Raw genomic sequence first — 16,947 nt, forward strand, 5'->3', positions numbered from 1 at the left:
AATATTTTAAAAATCATCATAAAATGAAATGAACTAAATTTGCTACCTCCTAACTGGCTTCTGTCTCCAGTTTCTTCTTGTTCTCACATCCTGTTTGCCTCTGTCAGATGAATCTTCCTCAGACATATATTTCTTCATGCACTTCAGTGGCCTAATTCTCTTCTTGCTTCCTATTGTTTGCAGCATAAAGAAAAGCTTAACCTTAATCTCTCCTCTCCAGTCAGGCTAGAGGCTTCAGTGTCTCACCAGCATGCGGCCTATTTATCTAATACCTGTGTTCATATTGTGAGCTCTTTATTGTGATCATCTTGTGGATGATCCATTTGGAAACTAATCAGAGGAAAGTATTTTAAAAATAAGTGATTCCTGCCATCCAGAGGTTTGCCATTTAGGGAGGTGAACATTGGATTCAACGTATTTGATTAAAGAGGGTGGGGAGAGAGAAAGAGAGAGACTTGACTGTATACAGGAGTCAGAGAAGACTTCATGTTGACTATGGTGGACTCAATGACTATTTGATAAAGTGGTTTGTTCTCTTGCATGTGTAGCTAATGCTCAGGATTTTGTAAATTTTTGCATAACCAATGTCAAATAGTTTCTGAAAAGTGAAGCTTTTGGTATTTGATCTTCATATGACTAAAATCTAAAGTTGACATTTGAATTTGGAAAGCATAACATCTTTAAAGGAAATCAAGATAGAGCTATCTAGGAGGTGGGAGGTAAGAAATTTATTGTTTCTCAAAACACGATTTAGATAATGTATACTAAAGCTATGCCTTTATTGGGAATTTTAAAGTTTATTTTTTAAATAAAATTTTATTTTTAATTACAAAAGAAATGATTGGAAGGACCCCAATATATTTTTTTTCTTCTCAAGTTAAAGATAAAGCATGTCATCTTTTCACAGAAGTTCTTGACACTCTGGAGGAGTAACTGGGGATGATAATTCTATTTTTCAATGTTAAAAATATCACATCCTTCATTTCCCTAGAGTTTATTCATTTTAAAAACACTTTTCTAATATGTCACTGCATTTAATCTTTCCCTTTTTGCTCACCCCATCTTCACTATGGTAGGATTCTATACATTCTGTATGGTGGGATTCCTAAAGGGCTTCTGTAAATAGAATACTAAATGCCGCAGTCTCTTTCCTCCTATCTTCTTGTCCACACATTGTCAGCTAAAATTCTACATTAGAATCCCTTAGGGAGCCTTCAAAAGACACTGAGGACAAACCCCCAACACTAGACCTCAGTTAATTCAGAAACCCTGTGAATGGAACTTCGACATTATTTATTTTTTCTTTTAAGTTCCTGCGGTGATTCTAAAGGGAAACTAATTCCTCTGATTCTAAAGGTTTAATAACCACTGCTCTGATCTCTTGCCTAACCATTCTATTAAGTTCTACTATTAAATTTGTCTTCCTTAAACTCTAGTTTTTTTCACTTTCCTACTTGATCATACTGTAGCTCTTAACTCCTTCCTCCAAAGATATATAGAATACAGTATTCCTTCCTACCTAGGTTTTTATTCTTTCTCAGTGTTCTACCATCTCCATTTCCCAAAGTGTTTTCACTTCCACTCGTTTCATTAAAAAAAAAAAAATAATAATAAGTCTAAGTTGTATAAACCAGACCAGGGAATTATTCTTAATTCCCTTACTACCTAATCACCTGTGTTTAATGAATCATAAGTTATCTCTTGAATATCTTTCAGATCCATGAACTTCTTTCAGTCCTTACCCTACTTCAAACTGTTGATCATCTCGGGCATGGGCTTCAGAAATAAATTCTGAGCTGGTCTATGACACCTTGTCTTCTACAGTCTTACAATTCATAATCCACACAACCACCAATGGAAATACTACAAAAAAAATCTCTTATCATATCTCCTTTAAATAATATTTCCTGGCTCTTGTGAATCACTTAAATGGTTTTATTAATATCTATATGCTTTGACCTTGAAAATTCAGAAGTCACACATCCCCTTTTAGGCTCTCCATAGTTTTGTTGTATATATCCAAGCTTTCTTTCATTTCCTCAGGAAACAATGCTTCTTCTTTCTTCAACCATGTTGGTCTAATCCCCACTTGGTCTGCCATGCCTGAAAAATTTCTACTCATTCCTCAGAAATTAGCTTGACTACCACTTCTACAAGAACTGGTTAAGACTTCCCTCTGTATGCTCCAATAGTAACCTGCTCTTAATTGCATGCTCCATAATTAGAAGTAATCATATTACTATCTAATATCTGCTTTTCCCATTAGATTTTAAACTCAATGAAATTAAGGAAGGACCTGTATCTTTCACTTACAACTTATTCCCAATGTTTAACAAAGAATTTGATACATAAAAGATGCTCATCAACTGTTACTTAACAAATGAATGAATGATTTGGTTTTACAAACCTTGCTTTTAATATTATACCATTCCATCCATTTCAGGGAGGATTAAAAGCAGTGGTGTGGACAGATGCATTTCAGATGGTTGTCATGATTGTGGGCTTCTTATCAGTTCTCATTCAAGGATCAGCTCTCAATGGTGGATTACAAAATGTATTAGAGCAAGCAACAAATGGATCCCGACTACATATAATTGAGTATGTCTGATACTACTTTTTAAGGCATTATAAAGATTTAATTGAATGACCTCGTCGACTAATAATTCTGAGCATTGAATGAATATTTGTTCACTCTGTTTCACAGTTTTGATGTAGATCCCCTCCGCCGGCACACTTTTTGGACAATAACAGTGGGAGGAACTTTTACGTGGCTTGGAATCTATGGAGTTAATCAATCAACCATCCAAAGATGTATCTCTTGCAAAACAGAGAAGCATGCTAAGCTGTAAGTTATTGATCAAAAAATTTTCCATGTCTTCTCATACTTTATTGAGTTATTACATGCTTCCTACAGCTGCACATGCATGTGAAAGAGGGAGAGAAATGGAGAGATTTGTTTAATCCTTTCAAAAACTTTGTGAGGCAGGTATTATTACTCCTATCTCTGCAAAGAAGTGACAGAGCTGGGGTTTGAACTGAGTCAACCTGCCTTTACTGTGTGTGGTGATGCAGAGATAAATGTCATGCTTCTTGCTCACAGTTGCCATGATGAAATGACTCTCATGACCTGCTCAACTATTTTCTGTTGTGTTAAAAGGTAAATTGAGGCACAATAAAAAATTTAAAATATTTATTTGAAAAAATAACAATTCACAATTCAAGAAGCTTAGAAGTGTTTGGGGGGCTCCACGAAGGGACTAAAAGGGGAAGACTCTTGAAGGATGAACATGGAAGTAAAGAAAGAAAATATATGATTGGTTATAGTTATACAGTTGCCTTAATTTGGTCTATCTTCTTGGAGAGTCTCTAGTTCTAAAAGTTGCTTAGTGGTTTTTTAGTGGTTAGCTTTGAGTTTCATTTTTCTTTAATACAAGCTTTTACAAGAAATAGAGCTCAAGTGAAGGTTCACTTACGTTTACAAATCAAATTATGTTAAACTCCTTTGTGAGTCCTGATTTTGTACTTACACTTACAGTTTCCAAGGAGAGGTTAAAAGAGAAGAGAACCTAGAGTAATGTGGCGAGCTGTAAAGGGACTGTAACCACTTCAGCTCTTACTAGCCCAGCTATCTGTAGGACATGAACAGAAAGGCACACATTGTCAAGCCTCTTCCAAGCACTCCAGGACATCATGTCCTCTGGAATGGGAACCAAGGGCAGTTCTATGCTCCTTCAAAAAGCTGGTAGAAATTCCAGAGTTGCATCTAAAATGGTGTTTTGTCCCCATTCAGAAACAAATTCTGAGATGATCTTGAGACATCTTGTATTCTATAGTCTTACAATTCATTATCCACACAATCACCAATGGAAATACTACAAAAAATCTTATTGTGTGTCCTTTAAATAATATTTCCTGGCTCTTGTGAATCATTTCAATGATGTTATTAATATTTATCTGCTTGACAGCAAAAATTCAGAAGCCACACATCCCCTTTAGACTCGAGCACCCCAGCTTAGTCAATATGCCCTAAACTTTTCTTAGTGAAAGTTTCATTATGAATATTCCCCACATGATTTTAAAATGCTTTCAATGTAAAATTTCTTATTTGCACTGAATAAAACATAAAACTATCTGGAAATGATTCAACCATTTTGTGAGTTGAGTTCCAGAAGGAGAACTGTAATGTTACTACTTACATATTTCATAACTCTCAAAAGGAAGTGAACACATTACCCAATGTTCTGTCAATTCACTGGTGAAATACTCTACTCTTATTAAACTAGTGTTATCACAAACCCTTCACACACATGATCATCACTTATCAAATAGTTGTACTACAGAAAATGGAGATGACTTTGATCTTAAAATTCATTTAAATTAAAGTTCATTTAAAAACCTGTCTTAAGAGAAACCAGAGTTGAATGTATCTCTGAAGAGAAGAATCCTTTGGTGAAATACAGAATAGTTCTCTGTTAAGTCTAGTTTTTTAATCTTCTCTAGTTCACATGCTTAATTCCTCCCTACTACTATACTATACTACTAGTACTTGAAACTTAGTTATTATGTCTTTTTCATCATCATTTTTTCCCACAAGGTGAAGACTAATGCTTTGTGCTTATTAAAAGGTTATCATTTGTTAAACAAAGTAATGCTTTAAGAAGTTTCAAGAATGCTTGTATGTGGGTGTGAACACACACACCCAGACACACACATATAGGGAAGAGAATGTGTGTGTGTGTGTGTGTGTGTGTGTACAGACATGCACATGTACACATTCTTATGTATATATCTTTAAACCTCAGTGTGTTGGTTTGATTGAAGTAGTGGCTTGGAAGTTGAAATTCTTGTATTAGCATTGATTGTGTATGAAAAATGTAATAAAGGAGTAATACTCATGAAGAAAAAAAATTTACATAATTTTCTAACCATTTAGGACTTCCACCAGATTCTGCTCTTTCCCAGTCTTATGAAGGAATCAGAGCTGTGATAGAAATTTTTTGATCAAGAAAGATAAAAAATAAAATCTAGTTAAGAAAAACTTTTCTGAGAGAAATTATGGTGATTTTAGTCAATAGAGTTTTAAAAGAATCAAACAAAGTGGTCAGTGCAGTTAAGTGCACACAGCTGGAGGGAGGTCATTGTAGTGGGGAAATGGTGGGAGTCTCAGGGGCACTTCTGTAGCTCTGGGAGTCATTCAGGGTCAGCTATGGACTCTCATCTAGCACACTCTGCAGAATGCAGAGCAAAATGTTCTGCTTTTGCTCAATTGAAGACTGATGAAATTAAAACATTCCAATGGGGGACATTACTTGGGGGAAAATACATCCTGCAAAATAGACAAGTAGAAATAGATATATAAAGTTCATAATAAATGTGGCTATAAGCTAAAACCAGGAGTGACTTGTTATATGTGCAGTGAACTGGGTGACCAAGAATTTTTTTTTTTTTTTTTTTTTTTTTTGTGAGCACTTTTAGATTTAACATCTTTTTTTTTTTTTTTTTTATTTTTTTTACGTTTACATAGGGTAATGATGTTTATTATATTTTTCCCCCTCCACCCCACCCCTCCCACCCCTCCCACCCCTCCCACCCCTCTTTTCCCTCTACACAGTCCTTCTTTCCTTCATTCTTACTGCTCTCCTTAGCCTAACTCTAAACCTAACCCTAAACCTAATGCTAGCCCCTCCCACCCCCCATTATATGTCCTCATCCGCTTATCAGCGAGATCATTTGTCCTTTAGTTTTTTGAGATTGGCTTATCTCACTTAGCATGATATTCTCCAATTTCGACCATTTGCCTACAAATGCCATAATTTTATCATTCTTCATTGCGGAGTAATATTCCATTGTATAAATATGCCACAGTTTCTTTATCCATTCATCAACTGAAGGGCATCTAGGTTGGTTCCACAATCTGGCTATGGTGAATTGAGCAGCAATGAACATTGATGTGGCTGTATCTCTGTAGTATGCTGATTTTAAGTCCTTTGGGTATAGGCCAAGGAGTGGGATAGCTGGGTCAAATGGTGTTTCCATTCCAAGCTTTCTGAGGAATCTCCACACTGCTTTCCAGAGTGGTTGCACTAATTTGCAACCCCACCAGCAATGTATGAGTGTTCCTTTTTCCCCACATCCTCGCCAACACCTATTGTTGCTTGTATTCTTGATAATCGCCATTCTAATTGGGGTGAGATGAAATCTTAGGGTGGTTTTGATTTGCATTTCCCTTATTACTAGGGATGTTGAACATTTTTTCATATATCTGGTGATTACTTGTACATCTTCTTCTGTGAAGTGTCTGTTCATTTCCTTAGCCCATTTGTTGATTGGATTATTTGTATTCTTCGTGTAGAGTTTTTTGAGTTCTTTATAGATTCTGGAAATTAGCGCTCTATCTGAGGTATGGTTGGCAAAGATATTCTCCCACTCTGTAGGCTCTCTCTTCACATTTCTGATAGTTTCCTTTGCTGAGAGAAAGCTTTTTAGTTTGAATCTATCCCAGTTGTTGATTCTTGCTTTTATTTCTTGTGCTATGGAACAAAAACGGCATGGTATTGGTACCAAAATAGACAGGTAGATCAATGGTACAGAATAGAGGACATGGACACAAACCCAAATAAATACAATTTTCTCATACTAGACAAAGGTTCCAACAATATGCAATGGAGAAAAGATAGCCTCTTCAACAAATGGTGCTGGGAAAACTGGAAAACTATATGCAATAGAATGAAACTAAACCCCTATCTCTCACCCTACACAAAACTCAACTCAAAATGGATCAAGGACCTCGGAATCAGACCAGAGACCCTGCATCTTATAGAAGAAAAAGTAGGTCCAAATCTTCAACTTGTTGGCTCAGGATCAGATTTCCTTAACAGGACTCCCATAGCACAAGAATGTTGATTACTCAACCAAAGACAACTTTATGTTAAGCCTGATCTTCCTTGCACCTAGAAATATTTATCATTTCTCAAGTCAGTTAAATGATTTTTTTTTTCCCTTCAGGCCCCTGTTTATCTTTCAAGACTACTAAAAATAAATGATACTATGAGAGTAGGAGAAGTTGGTGCAGGATATTGGGGCCCTTCCCATCACATCCTATCCCTAGCGAAAATGAGTACATGCCCACACATAAAGTTGCCATATAAATACATTTTGTGGAATAAATGAAGTTTCCCACTTGACAAACAGGAGGATTTATTTTGGATATAGTCAAAGTCTATTTATAATGAGAAACATATTCAAAACACAATGACTAACATTCTATACAATCTAACCATTTATCTCTCATCTCTCATAGTTGACTGGTAAAATTATAAAATTGTCTTATATAATGTTATGAATGTCCTCCATAGGGCTATATAGTATTCATTTACAGAATTTAACTCATCCACTCTTTGTATTGGTCCTTAACATAAGAAGAGTGGCAAATGTGTTACTCTCTTACAGGTGATATAATTAACATAGAGTGCTGTGTGATTTGCCTAAGGTCACACAGTTGTCAAGGATAAAGCCCTGATTCCAAGTCCAAACATCTTTTCAAAAAAGAAATGGAGGAAAAAACACAATCATATATAATGATTATCTAACATTCATTATTTAATTCATTTAATCTTTACATCATTTCTTACCAAAGTAATTTTATGTCTGCTTTCTAAAAGCTCTAGTCTATGCTCTTGGGACACATCATTACATTGGTTGATTGGGAAACAGATGTTAGACCAATGAACATATTATGCAATTGCAGTTCATAATAAATGCTATAATTACAGAAATCATTATGAAAACTATAAATGATGACATCAGAGAGTATCTTTAAGATGATAGTCAATAGGCTATCAATAGGCTATGATAGTCAATAGGCTATGGATAGTGAGAGTATCATTAATAAAAATATGGATACTAATTATTTTATGCATCAAATAATTCACTACCCCCACCAAATAAAACTCATACATTGTTAGAAATACTCCCTTCTGGCCAGGTGTGGTGAACATGTCTATAATCTCAGTGAAATCCCAGTGACTCCTGAGGCTGAGGCAGAAAGATCATAAGTTCTGGGCCAGTCTTAACAACTTAGTGAGGCCCTCAGCAACTTAGTAAGATCCTGTCTCCAAATAATAATTAAAAAAGAACTTGGGATGTAGCACTCAGAGTTAAAGTGCCCCTGGGTTCATTCTCTAGTATAAAAAGAAAAAAGAAAAAAGAAATAGAAGAAAAAGAAAAAAAAAAAAAAGAAACAAAATAATAAAGGAAAAGCATCCTTTCCATGGAAATAAACTTTGAGATAAAACTCTTTTCTAAAATGTAAAATAAAACTTTTACGTGGGATAATTTTCTAACATCTTTCCCTTACACAGGAGGATAAGACTTAAGAGTCATGAAAATCAGGTAGGCAGGCACAGGACAGGTTTTAGGGGGCTTTGAAAAGGATGTGTGTCCTTAGATTACAATGTAATTGAATCCAAGAAAATGCTCAGTGTTATTTTCCTGGCTCCTTGTCACTTTCCCCACATGAAATTGTTTATCATTTCTCTCAGGTCAATTTAATTCCCACCTATTGCAAAATCTTACATGAACTTAACAATATGAATAAGACAGGATCAGGATGGCAGAGAGAGGTAGCCTGCAGACCTCAGCACCTCTGCAGTTTGGAATAAAAACAATGAGAGAACAGCTGATTGGCAAGGTGAGGTGACAGAGGGAATGCACTGAGATGCAATATTAAACTGTCAGAGAGTTGAACAGACCTGGAAACTCTAGTTACTGAAAAAAAAGCAAGAAAGAATTCATGAGCCCCAAACTGCACCTGCAGTACTGGGACAGGTCTGAGGCAAGGTGTAACAAAGGGAGAAGGAAAGAGGCAAAGCTTACAAGCATATGCCAGAAACAGCCAATAGCAAAGTCAGACTGAGTTGAACTGGGGTAGGAGATGCAAATCCACCTGATGTGTGAGAAATGCTCTGCTTCTTTCAATTTGTTGTTGAAGAACTGTGGTGAGCAGCCATTTGGTAAAGACCAATCTAAACTTGCATCTATGGAAAGGATTAAATCCCTACAGCTTCATCCTACCTAGAGAAACCAGCAAATATGATCATGGGAAATGCCTCTAAGCCAGACCATCTGAGTAACTTGTGAACTGGGGTCCCTATGAAGTGAAAGCAGCTGATGTCCCCACCCTCAGTCTTGGCATTGGAAACAGACTGGAGCAGAGAAGAGCAAAGCACATAGCAGTGCCCAGGAGTACAGCCCCTAGAGAGCATACTGTGCCCGGGCCATGGGCTGCCACACCCCACACACTACAAACTATATAGTCAAGCATATACCTATGACAGGCTGACATAGTTTCATAACCCCCAGCAGAGGGATATCAAGCACCCAAATCCATTGCAGAAATTCAGGGCCACCACAACCTTGCCAGAGAAGGATAGGTTGGTATCTGTTTTGATAGCATTGGGAGCATATGACATTTATTAAGCTGAGTACACCAATTTGCAGTCCCAGACAGGAAGATGTCTGGTCACTGGGCCACAGTCAGGGATTGTTTCCTCTGATCTTCCAGAAAGCTATTAGGAACGTGGAAATTCTAAGGAACTGTGGGAGCTGCCTAGGTTCATGCCAGAGGTGGGTGGAAGGAGGTCTATATGAATAAGGCCAGGGTCTAAGTTCTATGCAATTTTTATAGCAGAAACCTAAGCTACACAGGGAAAAAACTAAATATACTGCCCCCAATGAGCATGGAAATGGAAAGTGTGGTCACTACTTCAATGCACAGAGAAATTTAGAGGACAAACTGAGGAGTTGTGGGCATTTATTACACCTCGCAAAACCTAAAGGAATCCAAACTGGGAAGGCTCAGTAAGAAATTACTCCATCTCTAATACTTTGGCAAGGAATAAATTTAACCTCCTTAATGTTAGTTTTTTATTTTTGCCCTCTTGTCCTCTTGATTTGATTCCTCCAATTATTGGATATTGAAACTTTAATCCCATTTTATGTATTTTTAAATGTTTTAATGTGCTAAGTGGATGTATCCTTTCAATCTTTTTTCTTCTTTCTCAGTTTTACACTCTCCTTTATTTTTTCTCTTCTCACATTTTCTGCTTCTCTCTCCCCCATTCTTTCTCTGTATCTCCTTCTTTCCTTTTTACCCAATATTTTTACTTTTTTAATACCTATTTTTTTCAGCTTATTCTTATTCCACTTTTCCACTTTTGGGATAGGAAAGTTGTGAAGCATATTTTTTAGACTTTTTTTAGTTTATTAGTATATGCTCTGAAATGGTTAGTACATGGTGATTATTGTCTCCTCTCACAGTGGTGCCAGGGATTGATCACAGCACTATGAGCACATTGAATAGGTACTTTGACACTGCGATCACTCCCTAGCTCTGGACACAAAGTAAAGAGAAGCAGATCACTAAAAAGACTCTTATAACAATGGAAATATCTCATCTTGGGAATGAGATAAAAATGCAGGTAATAGAGGCATTTACAATTCCACGTAGACATAACCAGAAATACTTTATTATATCTAAAATTCAAAACAATTCAGAGCAAAGAAAGAATTTTAGAAGCTGTAAGAGAGAAGTCACTTATAAAACCAATCCCACAAGAATAGCAACAGATCCATCATGAGTTACTCAAAACACCAGGATGGCATAGAATGATGTATTTCAAGTCCTGTAAGAAACAGCAGTCAGTCTAAAATACTATATTCAGAAAAGTTATCATCCAGAATGGAAGAAGAAATAAAAACCTTCCAAGATAAGCATAAAATGAAGGAATTCACAACCACTAATCCAGCACAGCAGAAGATAATAAAAAGAATAGTACAAAAAATAAAGGAAGATAAAAATAACCAGGAGAGTAGGGGAAATAATAAATCACTTTATAAAAATAAATAAGCAGATTATAATTAGGAATGAATCAAATTTTAGAAGTTTAAAAATAACAGGAATAACACAAGCTGTTCTATGATAACACTGAATGTCAGTGGTCTTGATTCTTCAATTAAAACAGATTGGAAGATTGGATTAAAGAATAAGACCTAATTATGCTGTTTCCCAGAAACACACCTCACAGGCAAATAAAACCACAGACTAAAAGTGGAATGAAGTAAAATGATTTTATATGCAAATGGAATCCAGATATAAGCAGCAATAGTCACTGTCATATCAGACAAAGAAGACTTTAAGAAAAAAGTAGTCAGAAGAGAAAAAGTAGGTTATAGCATGTGGGTAAAGGAAACACTGCAACAAGGTACAGCAATTATAAATATTTATACCCTGAATGTAGTGTGCCCAATTTCATAAAACAAATATTACTTGATATAAAGGGTATAGTGGGTCTGATGCAATAATTGTGGGTGAGTTCAGTGTGCACCATTATCAGGAAGAGATAGGTCATACACACACACACACACACACACACACACACAAATCAACAAAGACACATCAGACTTAAATTATAGTATTGATAAAATGGACTTGACAGACATCTAGAGAATAGTTCATCCAACAACAGCTTAATAAACTTCCTTTTTAGCATGTCTTAGAAGTTTCTACAAAATTGCATGTTAGGGCATAAAGCAAGTCTCAGTAAATAGAAAAGATTTGAGATAATTTCTTACTCTTTTCAGGTCCTAATGGAATTAAATTGGAAAGTAACAACAAGAAAAGTTACAGCAACTATACAAATTCATGGAGATTGAACTATATACTTTGAATGATGAATGAGTTATGGAAGAAATCAGTGTGCAAATTTTAAAATTCTTAGAATGAAAAATGGAAACACGACATATTAGAATATGTGGTATATAGTGAAAGCTGTTCTAAGAGGAAAGTTTATAGCTATATATGCCTATATAAAATAGCAGAGATCTCAAATAACTAAACTACTTATTTAAAAACCAATAAGAAACTAGTAGAAAGAAAGAAATAATAAAGATAACAGCCAAGATTAAGGAAAGAAAAATTGAAAGAATAGTAAAAAAATGAATGAACAAAGAGTTGGTTGCTTGAAACTATAAGTAGTTTTAAAAAGTAGCTAAAATAATGAAAACAAAACAAAACAGAAAGAAGACTTAAATTAATAAAGTTAGAGATTAAAATAGAAATATTAGTACAGACAAAACTGCAATCCAGAGGATTAGTATGGACAATTTTGAAAACTTACATTCCAATAAATTAGAAAACCTTTAGTAAAAGTCTAAATTTTTAGACATATATGATTTACCAAAATTGAACCAACAGAACAGAGAACATCTATACAGAATATAAAATAATAACAATGAGATTGAAGTAGTAATAAAAAGTCTACCAACAAAGAAAAGCATGACCAGAAGGAGTCATAGCTGTTTTATACCAGATCATTAAATAATAATTAATGCCAGTACTCCTCAAATTACCCCATGAATTAGAAAGGGAGGGAATGCTTCCAAACTTATTCTACAAAGACAGTATCAATCTGATACCCAGCTAAGGGCACTTCAGGAAAGAAAATTACAGACCAATATCTTTGATGAATATAAATGTAAAACTCCTTAATAGGTATTAGTAAACTGAATTCAATAATTCATTAAAGAGATCATGCACCATGATCAAGTTGTTTTTTTTTTTTTTTCAGGATGCAAGGATAGTTCAACATAGGTAAATCAATAAATGTAATTTCTCACATAAATACACTTAAAGCAAATATCACATGATCATCTCAATAAGAGCAGAAAGGGCCTTTTAAAAAAATTGAACACCACTTCTTAGCAAAAACAATAAGACACTAGGGATAAAAGGAACTTACCTCAAAATCATTAAGGCTACATATGTCAAAACCAAAGTCAATAACATACTAAGGAGGAGAAACTAAAAGCATTTCCTTTAAAATCAGGAACAAGTCAAGAATGTCCACTCTCACCACTCTTATTCAACATAGTACTTGAAATTTTAGCCAGAACAATTAGGAAAGAGGAATACATAAAAGGAATATAAGTAGGAATGGATGAAGTCAAGTATCTCTGTTTGCAGATGATATGATCCTATACTTAGAAGACCCTAAATTTTCCACCAGAATAATTACAGAGCTGATAAACTTCATCAAAATAGCAGGATACAAAACAACATACAAAGATCAATAGCTTTTATATATACTGATAATGAATCAGCCAAGAAATTAGGAAAATAATTCAATTTACAATAGCTTTTTTATATAAAGAAGTAAAAATCTAGGAATAAATTTAATGAAGGAGGTAAAAGATGTATACAAGGACAATTACAAAATGCTGAATCAAAGGAGTAGAAGTTCTAGAAGAAGGAAACACCTCTCATATTTATGGTAAGGCAGAATTCATACTGTTAAAATGCGCTTATTACCAAAACCAATATACAGATTCAACACAATCCCCATCAAATTACTAAAGATATTCTTCACTTGGAGAACATAATCCTAAAACGTATATGAAAGAACAAAAGACCCAGAATAGCAAAAGCAATCGTGAGCAAAAAAGATCAATGCTGGAGGCATTGCAATACCTGATTTAAATTTATAATACAGAGCCATAGCAACAAAGATAGCATGATACTGCCATAAAATAGATGACAGTATTTTTTTATTCTAAAAGACAAAGAGACCATCCCACACAGGTATAATCATTTGATTATTGATAAAGATGACAAAAATATATGATGGAAAGGAGAAAACCTCTTAAAAATGATGCTAGGAAAATAATATATAAAAGTAGAAGAATGAAATGAGATCTCTCTACACCCTGTATTAAAGTCAATTCAAAATGGATCAAATACCTAGGTATAAGACCAGAAACTTTGCAACTGTTAGAAGCAATACATGGGAAACACTTCAACATGTAGACAACAGCAAAGGTGTCCTGAATAGGACTCCAGTTGCAAAGAGAATAGTAGCGAGAGTTGACAAATGGGATTCCATCAAATTAAAAAGCTTCTGCACAACAAAGAAAACACTTAACAGAGTGAAGACATAGCTTACAGAATGGGAGAAAAATCATTTTCTACTACTCTTTGGACAAAGGATGGTTTCTAGAATATACAAAGAATCTGAAAAACTCAACCCTAAAAGTTAAATAACCTATTCAATAAATGAGAAAATGAACTGAACTGACACTTCTCAAAAGTACAAATGGCCAACAAATATATGAAAAAATATTCAACATCTTCCGCTGTCAGGGAAATGAAAATTAAAACTACACTAAGATTTCATCTCATTCCAGGCACAATGGCAATCCTCATGAATACAAATAATAATAACATTGTCTGTGAGGATGTAAATTATACAACCAGGACAGAGGTTTCTCAGAAAACGAAAAATAGGACTACACTGTGATCTAGTTATACCACTCCTTGGTATTTATCCAAAGGAATTAAAGTCAGCATACTTTAGAGACACATGCATACCCATGTTTATCACAACACAATTCATAATAGCCAGGTTGTACACTCAAACTAGGTGTCTGTCAACAGATGAATGGAAGAAAAATATGGTACATATATGCAATGGAGATCTATTCAGCCATAGAGAAGAATGAAAATTATATTGTTTGCAGGAAGACGGATGGAATCATAGAACACCATGTTAAACAAAGTGAACTAGACTCAGAAATACCATATGTTTTCTTTCACATGTAGGAGCTAGCAGGGGAAGAAAGGACATCATGAAAGTAGAAGGGAGACCTAGAGAGTAGAATGAGAGCAGTAGAAGGAGGAGGCCAGGGTAAAGGACATGTTGGGTAGTAAAATGAATCATATTGTATTATATGCCTACACCAGTATGACACAATGAAACTCATCATTCTGTATAATTGAAACGAACTCATAAAAATGATTCAAACATTTAAAAAAGAATATGAGCAAGATTTTGACTTTCAAAGGACTGAATGAATACAAAGTAACCACAGGATTCTGTAAAAGCTTCCAACGGGAAGCTTACCCTGTGTGTTGTAGAATAAGATGAACAGCTCCAAATAATATGGTTAAGATGTTGTTAAGCTTTTCATACTTTCTAGTATCTTTTAAAAAATTCAGCTTAAACTTTCATCTGAATTAATCTCCAAAGTGAATATTTCCATAACTTGTCTATTTCTACATGATCTCATTATCCCTTTGGAAGAAAAGATGTTAAAATGTAAGTTGGTTTTTTGACAGTTTCCTGAATTGAGTAGGGGTAAAAAATCACTTAAAGTTATATAATGAGATTGGTGTGTGGAATTTCATCCAAGAAAATAGACCTCATACCACACATACTGAGATTTTGTAAAAGGCGGTGGGGCAGGCGGGGGGAGCCCTTGCAATTTAAAAGAAAATCCATCTATCCATCTAAAAATCTTACCTTATTCACATTTGGTAAGTAGTCTAAAAATGTAAGACACCCCCACAAATGCAAAAGTATAAAATCTAATGATTCTTGGGAGCTAAAGGACCCCTCAGAACTTAATCCAGAGTCTCTGGTTATGCCCTCTCTACACTATGACATGACATAAAGGTGACCAGTCTACTCATTGCTCTCTTCTAGTGCCTTGTACTTTAACTTGTTGGGTCTCTGGATCATTCTGGCATGTGCTGTCTTCTCTGGATTGATCATGTACTCCTACTTCAAAGACTGCGATCCTTGGACTTCTGGTATTATCTCAGCACCAGACCAGGTATGGGTTTTCTTGGGTCTAGTGGGGAACAAATGGAATGAGTGAGGTTCTGGCCATGGTTGGTAAAGTGGGGTCTATTCTGCCTTGTCCTCTGGTCACTTCTCAAACCCCAAGGACTTGGCTTCTCTGCGCTTGAGTGGTGTCATACACACCGGTTCCAGTAGAGGGAAGTGAGCATGTAAAAAGGGGACACATCTAAGAGGTAGGGATGTAGCTCAGGGGTAGAGCAATTGCCTAGTATTTGTTAGGTCCTGGTTCAATCTGAGCACTGAAAAAAAGGAAAAGCAAAACAAAACAAAAAAACAAAACAAAAACATGCCAATGTCGCTTTGCCCCTGAAGACAAGGTCCAAAGACTTGAGATCAGCTAAAGCTGGGGAGAGAAGAAGATAAATTTGGATTTGTCCGTTGAACAAGATGACTCTTATTGCCATAATGTTGCTGATCATGTCTTCTCAACATAGCTTAGACATCATGCCAATATACTACATTAAATGTGTTTTAAAAATTTATTTTATAGATAATATACTCTGGAGGAACTCTCCTTCTCTTCCCCTGTATATTCAGTCATCCTGCTTGTCATACAGGGGTTGTTTTGCTACAAGCCTGGTACAGGGTGGATCCATAATATCTAGATACCATGAAGGCATGTTTTAAGTGTTTGATTTTTCAGATTTAACTGCTAACAATCAGAGTAAATAGACAAGAAAATGGCATACATTGAAAATATAAGAAAAATAAAGCTCCTACCTTCTTTTTCAGAAAAGCTACTGTTTTAGTCAGCTTTTGTGCTACTAAGACTAAAAGACCCCACCAGAACAACTGTGGAAGAGGAAAGGTTTATTTAGGGGCTCACAGTTTCAGAGGTCTCAGTCCATAAGCGACTGGCTGCATTCCTTGGGACTACAAGGTGAGGCAGGACATCATGGTGGAAGAGTATAGTGGAGGGAAGCAGCTTACATGGTGATCAGGAAGCAGAGAGAGAGGTCTCCACTTGCCAGATACAAATACATACCCTAAAGCCACGTCCCCAATTCCTACCGCCTCCAGCTGCATCCTACCACTTCAGTTACCACTCAGTTAATCCCTATCAGGGGATTAATTACTGATTGGGTTAAGACTCTCACAATCCAACCATTTCTCTTCTGAATCTTCTTGTATTGCCTCACCTGTGAGCTTTTGGGGGATACCTCACATCCAAACTGTAACAGCTACATTCCCACATTTCAGATATTGCTGAAAATTTCATTAATCCCCCAACCCTTCTCTTTCTCTCCCCCTA

At 35.6% G+C, this 16,947-nt stretch overlaps 1 protein-coding gene across 1 annotated transcript in view; it reads left to right on the plus strand.

Moving 5' to 3' along the window:
* The window catches only part of Slc5a12 (solute carrier family 5 member 12), a 61,729-nt gene that overhangs the window by 13,161 nt on the left and 31,621 nt on the right, over window positions 1-16,947 (plus strand). Inside the window, exons 5-7 of the mRNA XM_047518593.1 lie at window positions 2,444-2,598; window positions 2,705-2,845; window positions 15,537-15,666. Coding sequence (XP_047374549.1) covers window positions 2,444-2,598; window positions 2,705-2,845; window positions 15,537-15,666 — 426 coding nt within the window. The remainder of the gene's footprint in view (window positions 1-2,443; window positions 2,599-2,704; window positions 2,846-15,536; window positions 15,667-16,947) is intronic.

This window comes from Sciurus carolinensis, chromosome 11 (assembly GCF_902686445.1).
Source record: "Sciurus carolinensis chromosome 11, mSciCar1.2, whole genome shotgun sequence".
In the NCBI taxonomy this organism is placed as follows: Eukaryota; Metazoa; Chordata; class Mammalia; order Rodentia; family Sciuridae; genus Sciurus; species Sciurus carolinensis.